Source organism: Pseudophryne corroboree, chromosome 5, assembly GCF_028390025.1.
Source record: "Pseudophryne corroboree isolate aPseCor3 chromosome 5, aPseCor3.hap2, whole genome shotgun sequence".
NCBI lineage: Eukaryota > Metazoa > Chordata > Amphibia > Anura > Myobatrachidae > Pseudophryne > Pseudophryne corroboree.
The window spans coordinates 780,411,509-780,429,759 of record NC_086448.1 but is presented as its reverse complement, the minus strand read 5'-3'; the positions used below and the strand labels follow the sequence as shown (position 1 = coordinate 780,429,759).

General features: G+C 36.0%; 1 protein-coding gene across 5 annotated transcripts in view; it reads right to left on the bottom strand.

Annotated features, from left to right (window-relative positions):
* Nucleotides 1–631: 631 nt before the first annotated feature.
* Nucleotides 632–18,251, bottom strand: part of ADCYAP1R1 (ADCYAP receptor type I) — a 483,354-nt gene continuing 465,734 nt past the window's right edge. For 3 of the 5 annotated variants that reach the window (XM_063924333.1, XM_063924332.1, XM_063924335.1), the window contains 3 exons: nucleotides 14,813–14,942; nucleotides 14,687–14,728; nucleotides 632–13,592 (listed from right to left, as the gene is read on the bottom strand). In XM_063924333.1, coding sequence (XP_063780403.1) covers nucleotides 13,374–13,592; nucleotides 14,687–14,728; nucleotides 14,813–14,942 — 391 coding nt within the window. In that variant the 3' untranslated portion in view covers nucleotides 632–13,373. The remainder of the gene's footprint in view (nucleotides 13,593–14,686; nucleotides 14,729–14,812; nucleotides 14,943–18,251) is intronic. The other 2 variants (XM_063924334.1, XM_063924336.1) reach the window with 1 other exon arrangement.

The window sequence follows — 18,251 nt, the reverse complement described above, 5'->3', positions numbered from 1 at the left end:
TGATTTGTTTATGCTTTATGCATCATATCCTTGTCCCTGCCTCTGTTAGTCTAGGGGAGAAACCCTGCCTCTCTGCTGTAGGGAGGGGGTGTAATAAAACGGGAAAGCATTTCCAGAAGAGGATGTCCCACATCAGTGTTCTACTCTGTATCTATTGCACTCACTCCACTCCATAAGCAATCGGGAGATCACATATATAAAAATGCATCCAAGTATATAATTTTTGCTACAAGTTCTTGTGCTAAGACTTCAAATCCAAAATCCAAACCCAGTTAAATTTACTGACCAGGTGTGAGTCCATCCAAGTATGTTTCAGTAAACATACCCAAACTTATTACTACTTAGTTATGGACTTTGGTTGATTTCAAACTTATTGCAGACAAGTCTTTAAGTGTGTGGAGGGCATACAATCAAACCCTTCAACATTAGACAATCAGTTTGTATATAATGCAGATAGGATGAGTTGGAAATTGTTGCCTTAGTGCGCTGTATCTCAAAAATTAAGTGTACCTTATGTGAAAAAAGGCAAGGTCTTTGACACTATCTAGTTTTGAAAATCGTGTCTGGTTTGTTTGAAAGTTATAACTTGTGTAAGTAGCTGTTCATTCAAAACACATAGATACACACAAAGTTTGTAGTTAGCAAACACTGTTTAATAAGTTGACAATTTCTGTAACAAAACAGATCCCCCCACCCAATATCGATACATTTCTATTTAGATATTTCAAAAGTTAAAACAACAATTTACATAGATTGGCTCGAACACGGTTTCTTTAACAATTTATAAAATTAACTGTGATTTCACATTAGGAAGCAACAGATGCCAATTTGCAATACTATAAGCATTAAGACCACCTACCAAATTCTACAAGAGCATCTGTAAGTATACATGACCTTAGTAGACCAAGGCAAAGTTTTAAAACTTTAAATGTTTAAAAATAAAAAAATAAAAAAAAGCTTGAGAAAAAGCCATGTGAAAAATAACAATTAAAAAATATGACAGTACATAACACTGTTAAAATTCATAGGAGGTTATCATTTTATACATACATTAAAATTCACTATACATTTTATTGAACTGTTCTCTCTATTACAAAAAAACACAACTGTACACCACATCTTCATTAGAAGTTACAACATGCTACACACCTCAAAAAGTTAATTTGGCATTAATCACTGTACAACATATAGCAACAGAGGACATGTTAACATTTTATTAAAGCTTTAGCTTTTTATATATGTTTTTTTATTTTTTCCTACAGACATCAGAAGATCATTTGATACTGTAAATGACATAGGTTAAGACGTTCTTTTTGACATCACAGTAAACATTTAAAGAAATCATGGTCTACAATTGCAATAAGGCACTCTAATTGTTGAGTTGCCATGACATATGAATTATCGAACTGATGAGTAAGCCAATTCTAGAAGCACTTATTGCGCTAACAGTCAAGTGAACATACTGTTGTGACATGAAATAATAATCTAGCAACCCACTACTTGACTCTGATTTTCTCATTCAGCAGGTACTCATCATTGCTAAGTATATAGAGGGTTATGTAATAAGCTTCAATATTACAAAACTGGCATAATTTCGGTGAGTTTACCGCTAAATATAAAAGTTTTGCCTTACAACTCACTGCCACTTTAAATTTGGTAACAGACTAGAAGAAATCACACTGGTTCTGTAATCTTGGAACCTACAGCATTATATAACCACCTTTATCTTTAAAGTTTCCTCAAGTATCGGTAATGAAAAATTTAGCATACACAGCAAATAACCCTGACAGCTTCCAAAGCTCCCTCAAGAACACGTTTTATCACTATATTCAAAATAATTTGTGATGTTCTTATTTTTTAGCATAATATTGCAATGCATCTAGCTTAATAAAATATAATAATAATAATAATAATAATAATAATTATTATTATTATTATTATTAATAATAATAATAATAATAATGTATCAAATCTTTTTAATAATGTTTAATTAAGGATTTTAATGCTCACAAAAAAATCACAGCAAAAATCACTAATTCATTATTTAATTTTTGAAACAACTACATTTTCTGAATTGTCCAGTGGAGTTTACAGCTGTATCTTATAGCCTGTACAGTTTTCATGTCATTTTTTTCTTTTGCTACACAAAAAAAGCACTAATTGATGTTTTGAAATGTAAATACCCATGTCAAAATCATATTGTTGTTATTTGAGACTCAAAAAAGTGGAATTAAAAAAAATTATTTGAACATAAACACTGTTTTAGTATTATGAAAACATATACTGTATTCTTGTAAATGTGTACATTTGTTTTCTGCTTGTTACTGAATTAAGTTTAAGGGCAGACTAGATGGGCCAAGAGGTTTCTATCTGCCACCAAATGCTATGTTTCTCAAGTAGGACATTAGAACATAAAGGAAAATAAAGTGCATAGAAATGGGTGATTTTCAGTTCGGTATATGAGAATTTGGGGCACTGTGTGGCATAATGTGTACTGTCAGCCCTACAATGTGACATCATGTAAACTAGGGCACTACTATGGTTCAGAAAATGAACTGGGGCACTATTATGGGGCATAAAATGAATAAATGCTGCAGAAAGGTATACCTAAAAAATAATTGGGATAAAGGCCCCTTGAATACAGTATGTTGATATGGGGCCCACAAAGTTCTGGTTATGCCCCTGCCACCACCATATTCTGTGCTGCTCTAATTGTGTCCATGGATTCCTGCTTCACTTCTCTCCTCACATTGCAACACTGCCCCTGTCACAGGCAACTCTGGCCTCACTAACACATTACTCATCTCCTGATATACTCTGTGCTACTGGGGACCTTGCTCCTTTCAGTAAATAACTCTTACACTGTGGCTTCTTGTCTCCATTCTCCTCACATCATGTCACTGCCCCTGTCACATAGAACCTTGTTCTCAATAACACATCACTCATCTCCTGATGTACTCCGTGCTGCTGGGGACTCTGCTTATTCCACTATATAACTCTTAAGACTGTGGCTTCCTGCAGTCTCCATTCTTCTCCTCACATCATGTCACATGTAGCCATGTCCTCACTGACACATCACTCATCTCCTGATATACTCTGTGCTGCTGGTGGAACCAGCTTTTTCCATTATATAACTCTCAGTCTGTGGCTTCTGTCATTTTTCAAACACAGCCTGTGGCATAGCAGTTAGAAGCCGACTGGCTGGTACTTTATCTCCATTGACTTTATCTCCATCCAAGGCTTAGTAAATAGACCCCTTAGTCACATAAGAGAATAGGTCTCTGCCTCTACCAAGATCAGCATATCTTTTTCTGCAACTGCGGTCATTCTGATGATCTGATTGGCTAATACACAGGGCACACACAGATGAAAAGGAGATGAAAATTCAATACAAATGGTTATACCATATTGTGAATTTTAAAATACACATCATGTGGAAAAAGGAATGCTTTCTCATAGAAATATATTGTAGCTAAATGTAAATATATTTAACATGTATATTTTTTTGTAACAAGACAATAAGGTGCCCATAGTGCAGTAAATAAAACACCAAATAAAGGTTGTAAAATAGGTACTGTAATTTTAATAATATTTAGATGTGCTTATCTGAGTATTGTTCCACTCAAGGGAAATGGAAAGTCCTTTCCCAGGACACCTTTTCAACCACTTTTAGGGACATATTTTTCTTAATCCAATCTCAGATGCTGATGTGATAAAATCACTCAAATGTGGAATGTGATATTTGAAAACATTAAAAGGATGTATCAACTATAACATGCACTGCAGTGACAGAGCTTCCGAGAAAGCTCTGTCCCTGGGAATCTTCTCCCTGCACTTCTCAGGATATTTTTTGTAAAAAATACTCTGAGAGTGTGACCACGCATGGTGTTGGAGCAGAGCAGGAGCAGGGGAACTGGAGGTAAGCCTATATAACACCATCTGAAGATGGCATTATTATCACAGGGCTAAATTTGAGCAGATCACATTTCTCATTACAAGTATGGGAAATGCAAACTGATTACTAAAATAAAAATGTGAATTTAAGGGCTTGGACAAGAATTTTGCGACTTCTCTAGTTGCCCTTTCATACATTTCTGTGATACTAAAATAACGTGAAAAGAGTGTAAAGATATCTGTTTTCACATTATTTAGTAAAAATTATATTGATAAATATGCCTATTAGTGATCTCTAAAGCTGGCATACAGCCTAGTACCAAGCAAACAAAACAAATGTTTGAAACAAACTTCACCTAGGCGGTTCCTGTTCATCTTCCAAAGACACCTTCACCCAGGAACGACCACTGCTATCAGAAGCTCCCACTTATTCAAGTGCACTCTGCAGCAGTTGTGCCATCTCTTCCATATGATTTGGTGAACTATATTTAGCTAATACACTGTTTGCCAAGTTATTTAAGTTTTTACATTGTATTTGTTTTTAATCCTACATAGAAATTCAAAATAACTACACCATGAGTATTTTTTGTTTGATTGGTGCTGGGCTGTATTCCAAATTTGGAGTGCGCTGTATTCAGATATGGAGATCACTAAAACTGCTTGAAAAGGTGTCCTAATAGAGTACTTTCTCTGATTTCTATTATCCTTGAGTGCACCCATACTCATATAAGCACATGTATAGTGTCTTAAAAATACTCACAATACCTATTTTACAACCATTAATTGGTGCTTTATTTACACTAAGGGCCTGATCCAGGTTTGTAAGCAAAGTGAAAAAGCAGACTACTGGGCAAAACCATGTTGTACTGCAGGTGGGGCAGATGTAACATGTGCAAAGAGAGTTAGATTTGGGTGGGGTGTGTTCAAATTTAAATCTTAATTGATGTGTAAAAAAATAAAGCTGTTTACCATTTGTGGGCTACATGCAAAATCAGCCAGTATTTACCCTGCACAGAAACAATATAACCCACCCAAATCTAAATCTCTCTGCACATGTTACATCTGCCCCGTCTGTAGTACAACATGGTTTTAGCCAGTTGTGTGTGTGTTTTTTGCTTTACTTACAAACCTGGATCAGCATTTTCTGCATATATTCACTCATTTGTAGCAAATATATTTAATGCTTTATTAATATAAGAAAAATATGCATCTGATTTTAACAAAAAATAAATGGCTGCAGTGCAGGTTTCACAGTAATAAACATAAAATATTAATTTATATCCATTTGTTTAAATTATCTTTAGTTTTAGTGTTAATTTAATGTTAAAAACTATTCTTTATACTATGTGCAAAAAATACATATTTTTTTGTAATTGTTAAAATTGCATTAAGTCAATTGATTCAATACTAAGGGTCAGATTTAAATATCTGCAGGGTTTTCCCAGTGGAAAATTGTCAGCCCTGAGCGATTCAGTCAAGCGTCGCTAGCCCTCACGTTAAGCCCCAGAGGGGGCACTTAATGCAGATTTTTTTCTGTCACAGCCTCAGGTGCTACGAGGAAAAATCTTTGTTAAATGCAACCTCTGGAACTAAACGCAAATCTATGTATTAATGCTTATTACCCGTGTGTTTAGCGCACTGAAAAATGCAGAATAATTAAATAGCTCAGGATATTAGTTTCTGTAAACACTGCAAACACCGCAGGAAATTGAATCTGCCCCTAAGTGTTTTTAATATTTTAGAATTTGGTCGACAGATTCCATAGTTCACTTTTTGTGCGCAGAACACAGAACTATAGTTTCTTGAACTAAAGCTCTAGTTAAGATTTTTTTACTTAGACTTTAATTTTACTTTGCAAATATGTGTATGGATTTGTCTATGTGGCAGACATCTTTGTAAAGGATTTGGTGTTCTGCATTAAGTGCACCCCAAGTTAAAGATATCAGTACTGTATGTAACAAATTTTATTTTTTTTGTTTGTCCATGTGTTTGAAGTGTTATTTTCTAATTGCCCATACCACAAGAGTATAGAACATTGCAATTATTCCCCACAAACTATGCTTTTATGACCTGGACAGAGATATTTTGAAATGTTCTCATTTTCCAAGTCATTTACTTCAGTGTGTTTGTAATGCGGGGGATGCAGAGCAGTCCAACTCTTCCAGAGATTAGCTCAATAGATAAAAATATGGTAAAAAAAAGAGATAAAAGGGGCAGACTAGATGGGCCAAGTGGTTCTTATCTGCTGTCAAATTCTATGTTATGTTTATAACACTGACTGTACCTTCAAATGCTGCGTTAGAATTCCAGGAGTCTGTGGGAACAGTAGGCTCACCGGGAACATTGGGACCTTAAGCCCACCAGTTTAGTTTACCTTCAGTTTCTAAGAGGCTGCAAGCATTCCGCAGATGCATTTGCTATGTCTTTGGGAAATTTATCAAGACAAGAGCAAAAAATTACTCAATCTAAGCATTTCTTAAGATGTGTGACACATACAAAGCACATTTCGGCATGTCTGTCGGGAATCAAGACAAACCATGGGCACCTCATTTCGACTGTGAGTAGCACAAAAGAACTTTGGAAGGTAAGGTGGACAACATTGCTATTTTTTTTCCAATTTAATTCTATTTATATTTCTAATTATAAAATGTTCTGTTGCATGATGTCCCTCAAAGTACTTATTTTTGATGCTCATCTTAAGAAATTCAAGGAGAACATGAGAGCGTATTCGGAGGAGCAAGGTGAGCGCTTCCACCAGGATATACTGGAGCTTGTATGCCGCAACCAAATACAGTATAAGAGAACTTGATGGGAGACTACATTTGGGTCCTGATTCGTGAAGGTTATGTTCTGTATAATCGTAAATCTTGAAAAGCTACTCACTTCTAATTATTTTGAGGTCACGTTTGTACAACTTTATGTTAACTTTTCATACATATGTTGATTTTTTGTTGCCCACATTGTGCAAAAGAAAATGCAAATTTGACCTTTTCTCATCAGGCAAATTTCAAAGTATAAAATGTCCTGGTCACAAAAGCAAAGTCTTAAGGTAATAAATACCATATGCTGTACTTTTGAGACATAAGCAATTAAGAAACAGTACTTACTGTCCAAGGACAAATAGTGTAACAAAAAGTATATATATATATATATATATATATATATATATACACACACATTATCCTGATGATGGGGTGAGATCCCCCGAAACGTCAATACATCACTAAAGTTTCCACTCTTATCAAGCTGGGAGTGCCGCCTCTTTTGTTGTTGTTTATACATGGGCCTTGTACACCCTAGGAAGGCACACCAGTAAGTTTGTGAGGCAAGGGTTACGCTGAGTGTCGGATTTGGACATTTGTGTATATATATATATATATATATATGTAAAATATTAGAACCCCCCCCCCCCGCTATGTTGGGATGTTCAATATATTGTAATAAATTTCATGAGGTTTAAAAATTAAGAAAATATATAATATTGTTCAATTATTTTGTCTTCATTTTAGTATTTACCACATTTCAATGGACTAAATGACTAGTTATCAGTCATAAATTTATTCTTGCACATTTGCAATGTCCGTAGTAATGTCCGTAGTAATGAAGAATAGTTAAAAAGGATTTTTTTTTCAGAATTTTGGATTATTTGAGGGAAATAATTGGAATTATGTGGAAATAAAAAAAGTTGGCAAGAAAAATTAGCCTTTTTTGCAAATCAGTGTATCATTGAAGTCTTATCTGCATACTAAATTCTAAATGATTTATAAATATTTCAGAGTTTTGAGGATTTAAAAAAAAATGTTTAAAATCTTTATTATTGGCTAGCGTTACTCTATATTGGAGCATGCAATATGTATTACAAATCCTTACACATAATAATGTGTTATAGTAATTGGCACATTTTCATGTTATACTATCATTGCCATTTGCTGTATGTTTTTGGCCATAAACATTCAGATAAAAAAACCTTATTAAAAACAGATATTTGGCCTAGTTATTTTAAAACAACAGCATGTGTTCTACTGCTTTATTAAGCAATACCCAAGTTAAATTACATTCATCTGAAAATGTTTTCATTGCTTAGAACTAGAGAACAATACTGTCTTAGGACACAGGTTGAGGAATTCCCAATGAATTCATTTATGTATATTTTTATGACAGATTGTTGTTAGAAAACAGGAAAAGCACTAATAAGGTTTCCACATTCTCATGACTATACATTAATATACCTCAATTGTGAATTAATGTTTCTGATTTAGTTTTGCCAGCTGCTATTTTAAAACATTAACTGATATAAAGCAGAATCCAGTAAAACTGTATTAGGTGCAGGGTAACCATTTTATTTTACATTACACAATTTTCTAGTTTATGCTGATCTGTGTTGTAACTTCCATGAGGCTGAAATACAGTCCTCACAATAGCTCGATGAGAAAAATTACCCATCATAGAAAAGTCAAAATGGCTGCTCTATGGGTATAAAAATACAAAAATCCAGACATTATTGTCATCTCTGGTCCACCCAACAAAATGACACAAGAAGTATGTGTGCCTTCCATTATTCACTTTCCAGATTATGAACAATTGGCCATTAACTTTTTTGGCAAAGCAATATTTTATTATTGTTGTTAAAAAATAATATTTGAAAAAATACTTTTTAAGGGCATGGATATTCATTTGTAATTTTAATTGTTTCTTTTTTTTTATATAGAGTTAGTTACAAAATATTTTTTCAGTGTCAGCTACAAAGTAATGTGCTGGCTCTGAATCACTGAAATGTAATAAATCTCAATTTATTCTGAATCAATTTGCTAACTTGCACTAACAGTTGAAACTTTACTAAAACACATCTGCTAAAATAAGTATAATTTCTAGTATTATTGGTGGAATATTAAAAGTTTTCAGAAAATGCACCATTCACATTGTTATGGGATTTTTTTATTGTGTACTATTGTACCATATTTACAATATACAGAATATTTATTTAATAATTATCTATATTGTATTTGGTCTCAAACTGAACTTGGGTCTCTTATTTAATATATATATTTTAACAGTTGAATTTACACTAATTTAATTTGCTTTTAAAATTAGTAACACAATGTAAATAGATACAGGGGTATATTTAATAAATGCCGATTTTCATAGTTGATTTCAGATTGGGCTACATAGATGTTGTGTATTCAGGACTAAAACACACATTTATTAACATTTAAAAATTAATATAAAATATCATGTTAGTAAATGTGTGTTTTAACTCCAGAAGCAAAGCATCAACTTAGATCAAATTTCATCTATATATGTCAATGAAAAGCAACCTTCAGTAAATATATCCATCAGTGTAATAACGACTGTACAAAAGTAACAGTACATTTTTTACATTAGTTTTACTTTATCAAGTCACACAGCCCTCCCCTTTGTTCCAATACATTCACATAACAAACCTCAACAAACAGCTAGACAGACGGAATTTCCAACCACATACTGTATCCATTGTTGTAACAATTAACCATTAGTGATGCAAAGAAGTAAACTTTAACAGCTTATTTCAGCCATCAGGTAACAGAAAAACTATAACGCAGATTTGAAAATAATATTACAACTGACCATATTAATTAAAACAATGATCTATTGTTAATTTTGATTCAAATGCTTACCCTAATTCATCCCCCTTTAATCTACTGTAGCTTCTTACCACACTGATGCTGTCTAAATACACCAAGGCAAAACTGTCATTTTTAGTTGTGCTTTATGATAATACCGCTAAATTGCATTTCCACTGAGGGACCTCTGCTATTCAAATAAAAAAAATAATACTCCACATGGCTTTGTATATCTGATACAGGATTTAAAATGCAGTGCAATATACAAGCATTAAAATGTGATATCAGCACCAATAACAATTTATTAATTCAGCACAGCCTACATCACTTTAAGAAAATGACTGTGTTGAGGAATGACTTTCATAAAAATGTAACAGCATGCAGTGAACAACTTCTGAATACATTGCTGATTAACCCAAATCGTGCTTATAGTCATACAGAGATAAAACAGAAAATTCTCCCTCCCCCCACCTCTATTACATGTCACATTTGTTCAGGTTTACCTCTATATAAAATATAAAATAAAAGATGATTTACAAAAGGCATAACATGTATCCCAGCTTTGTGGATCTGTATTTGCATACAAACACTGAAATTATTTAAGAAAACATTTTTTAAAATAGTTTTTAAAAATGTTGTTCCTAATCTGATTTATCTGAGAATATGCAAGAAATGCATTCAGAAAGGGTTACAGATTACATGTACCCTAAAAGGGCTACAGGTTAGTTAAAAGAATGAAACATTTTGACATATTATAAATTTGGCACATTTTTTTAAAAGCAGCAATTAGCATTATAGACAATAGCATTACAAACAATAGATCCAATTCCTAACAAAATGTACTGTATTTTGACTTTGTCCTTATTACGTTTATATGCATGGTGTATTTGTTTTGTGTTTTTTTAGTATAATTTTTGCTTTCCATTTTAATGTGCTGTTTGAAAACAGAACCTTCACATCATTTTACACAATTTAATCTTCAGAAAATGTAATCAAATGCAGTAATCATACACATGCCAAATGTTCAAAGTAAACTCATTTAGTTCCAAATACACATACATAATTGAACTTTAATTAAGTTTGTGTATTGAGAGTATTTTTAAAATTGTATCCATTTTTCAAAACAGTTTGGCTTTTCTGAATTTTTCCTTTTTTTTATAAATGTATGTTTTTTTTTCTTTTAATATTGGATGCTGCAGAATCGAAGGGAGTGCTTTTAGTTCTGATATCAGTACTATTCGTTGTTTTGTAATATTTCAGGAAGTCGCATAAACCTGTGATGTTTGCAAAAACAGAAATACTGTTATGAAAAGGCACTTGAGGAACCTATGCAGTTCAAACCAAAAATAATGGTCATAGGGTTGAAACACAAGACATTTGGGTTTATTTTAAATATAACCTAAGTGCAACTGTAGATTAAACCAATATTTATGAGACTACAGCCCAGTGGCAGGTGTCCTGATACACTTCAAGGGCCGCATTAGATAGCCTTCTAACTCAAAAAGGCCACACATTACCCATACTTATGACCTCTCCCAGAAGTTTCGGGAGATTCACGTTTTTTGGGTAGTCCCCCTCACCTCTGGAGAGTGGGAGAATCTCCCGCATTCCACCCACTTCCTAGTAAAGTGAGCAGAATGGGGAGATAATACCGGGATTCAAAAGTCCATATGGAGGGGGCAGGGTAAAATGCAGTGAATAAATATCTTTTAGCCTCACCCCCTCTAATAGACCTGTGACATTTTGACCCATTGGGGGCAAGGCATAATCTCATGAGACCAGCCCCAACCCCAGAGCGGTCAGTAGCTCCTCTTGTCATTACCTTTAATTTAAGTATCAAGCTAAAACAATACATTCCGTGTCTTTAATATAATATCAGTAGGCATATTATAGAAGTGTTAAAAGCTATAACAATCAAATGTGATAATAAATAGGAATTTGCTGGGGGTGAAGGCACAAAGGGCCACATGAGGACCCAGAGCCGCCTGTTGCTTATCGCTGAGCCAGTTCAATAGCAACTGGCAGAACAAGTTTTGTGGCACATTCCTTGATAGTTCTTGGTGTATTTTATGGACTTTAGCCTCATGAATATTGAGTGACTCTACAGAAAGGATGCAGACTGTTTTTTATGGTTTTAAAGAACCTGGGTTCATACTGCACAACACAACATTATTTAATAAACCCAAAATCCAGAATTTATCGTCTCAAAGGGCTGCTAACATATGTGCGATGATAGGCTAGGGTACGACTCAACTATTACAACTCAAGAACTGAACGTACTAAAAAGATAAATGGATACAAACATTCAAACATGCTCATGGCCACACAAATAACATATTATAGAGAGTACTTTTTCTATTGCACACATAAAATATTATTAATAATTTCTCAAAATGGCTCAGAGTAACCTATGGCACAAATAACATCACAGTCCATTTCCTTCCCATTTAAAATAAAAATGTTGCTTTGTAAAACATTATATCTATGAGTTATACACATTCTGCATTAAATATACACATTCTGCATTTTAATAGGCTTTGTCTCATTCGTTAAAAACAAGACAAAAAGGTTTAATGACCGTGTTACATTCTATGAAACAAGGCTGCTGTCTTAAATGCACTAGTTAATTTATATTTCATATTCTATGTTATATGACTGTTCTCATTAATAGATAAGAAAAATACTTATAAATGCGATAATTATCCAGTTTTCCTTCAGTTAATTTATTTCTTTTTTTAAAAAGAATTAAAACTATATTTGTTAGTGTTGACATAAAGTTAATTGACATCATATCAGTGTGAGATAAGAAAATATGTACCAGTTGTAGCTGGACATAAGGCAAAGTTATGTACGACTGTCACAAAATATTAATAATTATATATATATTTTTTCTATTTTTTTTAAACTTGTTAAAAATATCATTTAATACTCTAATACATTTTATGGTCTTTTCCAGTGTTTAAGAGAAACAATGCCTTTATCCCTGTCATTTTCTACAACATTACCAAAATACTACTGTATGGCAATCAATATTGAGTGCATTCTGCATGTTGCTCTGCAGATACACCCTACATCCGTACCGATACCCAGAACAATCTATATACACAATTTGTTCATGTGAGGTCAACTAATTCACATTTTTCAATTATTTTACAAGCCGGGAAAAAAAAATAAAAAAATAAAAACAACATGTATTTTCTTTGAAAAAAAAGAAAGAAAATATTTAGTTTAAGCTGCCACTTAATATAGTATGATTTTACAACAAATATGATGTTTTTTTCTCAGGTTATGTTTCCAACACACTATATTGCATTATAAATTATAGTGCTTCTCTCTTACAATGGGATATATTTGTGGTGCACATTTATCTGAGCAACAAAGTTTGTGCCGAGCATGGCCACCAAGAGATATTTTAATTTTCAAAAATGTAACTAGAAAAATTACATAACTGATTGCTATGGATTACAAAAAACTTTTAAGACTAGTTTTAATTATTGTACTCCTTTATATTTCATTTTATCCTTTACTGACCATCTACTTAAGACGCAAAGAGAAATAGGCAAATAATGCCCGTATAATACTGGACAAACTGATCGGTGCTGAGCGCTTGTATTAAAACACACTCATGGATCAAATGTATATGACGATATATTGCTGGCTGACAAAATCACAAATCAATGGAGGTGAGCCACATGACGCTCCTTCAGTGGAATTATTTTACAATAAGTTTCCATCTCTCTTCCAAAAACCTGACTTAAAAAACAAACAAAAAAACCCAAACCCAAGCATCATGTGCCACTCTTGTTTCATCACGTGTTATCCATTCACAAAAAAAAAGTAAATGGGGGAGAAAAAAAAAAGAGTGATGTTCAAAGGTGTTTAGGCAATTTCCGAATTCATGTTGCCAGGTTCTCTGCATTTATGCTGGACATCCGGATTTGGGAGCTGCTCTTGCTCAGAATGGACAGCTGTGTCCCCCCATTCACTCCGCTGCTCGCCAATGATGGGTGACGGTGCTTGAAGTCCACAGCAAAGTACCGGTTGACTTTCCAACTCCGCCATTTTCTCTTTATTTCTGATTGCACCTTTAGGGAGAAACTTTAAAAGGTCATTTTTTTATGTACTTTTGTTGTTATGGAACAGGATGGTAAACATGCAACATATCTATCTATCTATCTATCTATCTATCTATCTATCTATCTATCTATCTATCTATCTATCTTTATACATAACTGATATACATAAATTTCTATCTATTATACATGGGCGTGACTAAAGTGGGTGCAGATTTTGCCATTGATATGTAGCCCAGAGGCTTAGGGTACCTACATCTGGGGCCTACCTCCATTCCACTCAGCTTATAAGTTCCTACCTTCCCGGAATGCTGGATGTGCATGCGCTATTCCAGTCATGCATATGACAGATGAGACCACAGACAGCAGTATGGGGGACTTGGAACGGATGCCGTCCCCTCTGTACTCAAGCAGCAAGAGGTGGACATTTGAATGCATTGCCATATCATTTAACTAATTTATCGGACTGGGTGTTTGCATTGGAGATTTACTAGGGGAACTATGCGGCATAATGTGAACTTGGGGCACTGTATGGCATAATGTCAATTATGGGCAGTGTAATGTCACATAACATGAAATTTGTGGCATAATGATATTGGGGCACTGTGTGGCATGATATGAACTGAGGGCACAACAGTGTGGCATAATATGCCCTATGTGGCATAATATAACCTAGGGGTACTGCATAATGTGAATTGGGAAACTACAATGTGGCATAATATGAACATGGGCATTGTAATGTGGCATACTATGAACTGAGGGCACTATAATGCAGCAAAACTTGAACTAGGGTACTAGTAAGGGGCATAAAATAAATTGAGACACTACTATCTACCCAAAAATTAACTGGGACACTATTACAGGGCTTAAAATTAACAAATGCAGTGGAGTCAGCTGTCTCTTTTGAAATATTGGGATGGGGGTCCCATCAAGATGTTGCTATGGGGTCCACAACTTTGCATTTACACCACAGCTATTATGGCCAGTATATTTATTTCTATTATGTGACATCTTCTGAATAAATGATATCAACTAGAAGCATATACTTGTGGTAACAGTATGGGTTATGTCTGGCTATACACTCAAGGAAAGAGAGACGTAAAGTAAAAATGATCTTACCTCACCATTCAGGAAACAATAGAGGATTGCAACAACAAATCCCTGTAAGAAAGATAAAAAAATAGGCATTTACTGTTCGGCTGAAATGCATTAGAACGTGTAGAGTGTTTACGTTCATGCAGTTACCTGGAAGGATCCCAGTCCCAGTTCAAAGACAAGCCTCTCCCTCTTGCTAACATTCTCTGGGGAAAAGGCGAAGACGGTGTAGTGAATACCGAAAAGTGGAATCAGCAGCAGTGTAGAACGGGCCAACCTCCTGTCACAGGAAATGACAAAGAGAGTGACATTATTACATGCTTTCTATGACAAACCTACTTTTCTATTCATTTCTAAAGTGTAAGCATTATCCCTTAAGAGCCTATTAAATTACTTATTCTGCTTCATTGCACCCTCTGCCCCGTTATATGAGTATCCAACTCAAAGCGATTTGTAGCTGTGAATACCTACGTAATGGAGCAATTCAGTATTACTCTGATGCAGGGACTGCTATTCTGGAAAGACCTATTAATAACACTCTGCATCTAATTAATGGCAGCAAAAGTTTACATTGCAAGGTTCGATCCAACACTGTTACTGCCCATTCAATCTGAACCGACACATGGGCACAAAGAGGCCTGGATAGTGGTGTGAAAGATCCCTTTTTGCAACCCAGATCTCCTTCTTATAGGTGACTTCCGCTCCTTGTGAGGCTCTGGGAACAAAGGTCATCTGAAGATAGCATTAGTACTCACAATCAAACTCCGAAAAATGTTTCAGAGTCTAATGAATACCAGTAGCCAGTTTCGGGCCACTAATGCACTGGCGTATCTTTAATGGGTGCAGTGTGTGCGGTGCACACAGGCCCCGTGGTCCAGAGGGGACCCACACTGCACCTATTTCTTCTATACTTACCTTTCCGGCGTCCATCGGTGACTGAGTGTGGGCCCCCTCCTCTCCCGTAGCCATCACCGCCGCTGCTAGCGCACCGAGTGCTAGAAACTCTGGCACAGTGCCAGAGTCTACAGCGCATGCACAGGACTCCGGAAAAATGGCGCAGTGGCCATTTTTCGGAGCCCTGCGCATGCGCTGTAGACTCTGGCACTGTGCCAGAGTCTACAGCGCTCAGAGCACTAGCAGCTGCGGTGATGGCTACGGGAGAGGAAGGGGCCCACACACGGAGTCTGCACACGGGTCCCCTACTCTCTAGAGACACTGCTGCACTAATAGCAAATTAGTGTTTCCGCATGTGTAACGCACTCTTACATAGTGAATAAGCCTCTTAAAGAGGACACAACACGAAGGAGACCTTAGGCTTTAAGTTAGAAATGAATAGAATTCCTTGTCTTCCCACAATTCCAGGGGTGAGTCTATTTATACCTCCACCTGAGGCTGTAAGTGAAATGGCAACTATGTGTAACTAGCATAAAAAGCAAGAAAGATTTTTGGGCTATGTCCAGAAGGGTATCCGGACTCCAGGTCGACAACAAAAAGGCCGACACACCTTAGGTCGACACCAATTGGTCGACACACCTCGGGTCGACGTGGACAAAAGGTCGACAGGAACAAGGTCGACATGGAAAAAGGTCGACATGAGTTTTTTATGTTTTTTTTCTTTTTTGGAATCTTTTCATACTTAACGATCCACGTGGACTACGATTGGAACGGTAATCTGTGCCGAGCGAAGTGAAGGCACCATGCCCGAAGCATGGCGAGCGAAGCGAGCCATGCGAGGGGACGCGGTGCACTAATTGGGGTTCCCGGTCACTCTACGAAGAAAACGACACAAAAAACCCATTAAAAAACTCATGTCGACCTTTTTCCATGTCGACATTGTTCCTGTCGACCTTTTGTCCATGTCGACCTAAGGTGTGTCGACCAATTGGTGTCGACCTAAGGTGTGTCGACCTTTTTGTTGTCGACCCTGAGTCCCAGACCCGTCCAGAAGTGTGTGTTGGGCTTTTGTTAGCATTCTAAGGCCAGGTTGGTAACAAGGAATCTCCAAATATTTATATCCAAAATCTCAACTACTGTTATAAACAAAATCAGACCTGTTAACGTACGAAGCATTTAAAATACATAACAAAGTACAATATAACAGTCTACTGAATGTTCGTACAATGAGCCTGATTCAGATTTGGAAGTAAAGCAAAACAAGCAATTAACTTTGTGTTTGGAACAAACCATGTTGCCATGCAATTGGAGCAAATACATTTCTATTTTTTTCAGTGCAGAGTAAATACTGGCTGCATTTGCATGTACAGGTGAAACTGAGAAAATTAGAATATCGTGCAAAAGTTAATTTATTTCAGTAAATCAACTTAAAAGGTGAAACTAATATATTATATAGACTCATTACATGCAAAGTGAGATATTTCAAGCCTTTATTTGTTATAATTTTGATGATTGTGGTTTACAGCTTAAGAAATCACCAAATCCAAAATCTCAGAAGATTAGAATATTACATAAAATCAATAAAAAAAGGATTTTAAATACAGAAATGTCGGCCCTCTGAAAAGTATAATCATGCATATGTACTCAGTACTTGGTTTGGGCCCCTTTTGCATGAATTACTAACTCAATGCGGCGTGGCATGGATTCTATCAGCCTGTGGCACTGCTGAGGTGTTATGGAAAACCAGGATGCTTCAATAGCGGCCTTCAGCTCTTCTGCATTATTCGGTCTCATGTCTCTCATCTGTCTCTTGGCAATACATTCTCTATGGTGTTCAGGTCAGGCGAGTGTGGGGGAGCTTCACAAGGAGTGGACTGAGGCTTGAGTTAGTGCATCAAGAGCCACCACACACAGACGGATCCTGGACATGGGCTTCAAATGTCATATTCCTCTTGTCAAGCTGCTCCTGAACAACAAACAATGTCAGAAGCGTCTTACCTGGGCTAAAGAAAAGAGAACTGGTCTGTTGCTCAGTGGTCCAAAGTCCTCTCTTCTGATGAGAGCAAATTATGCATCTCATTTGGAAACCAAGGTCCCAGAGTATGGAGGAAGAATGGAGAGGCACACAATCCAAGATGCTTGAAGTCCAGTGTAAAGTTTCCACAGTCTGTATTGATTTGGGGAGCCATGTCATCTGCTGGTGTTGGTCCACTGTGCTTTATTAAGTCCAGAGTCAACGCAGCCGTCTACCAGGACATTTTAGAGCACTTCATGCTTCCTTCAGCAGACAAGCTTTATGGAGATGCTGACTTCATTTTCCAGCAGGACTTGGCACCTGCCCACACTGCCAAAAGTACCAAAACCTGGTTCAGTGACCGTGGGATTATTGTGCTGGATTGGCCAGCAAACTCGCCTGACCTGAACCCCATAGATAATCTATGAGGCATTGCCAAGAGAAAGATGAGAGACATGAGACCGAGCAATGCAGAAGAGCTGAAGGCCGCTATTGAATCATCCTGGTCTTCCATAACACCTCAGCAGTGCCACAGGCTGATAGAATACGTGCCACGCTGCATTGAGTTAGTAATTCATGCAAAAGGGGCCCAAACCAAGTACTGAGTACATATACATGATTATATTTTTCAGAGGGCTGACATTTCTGTATTTAAAATCCTTTTTTTATTGATTTTATGTA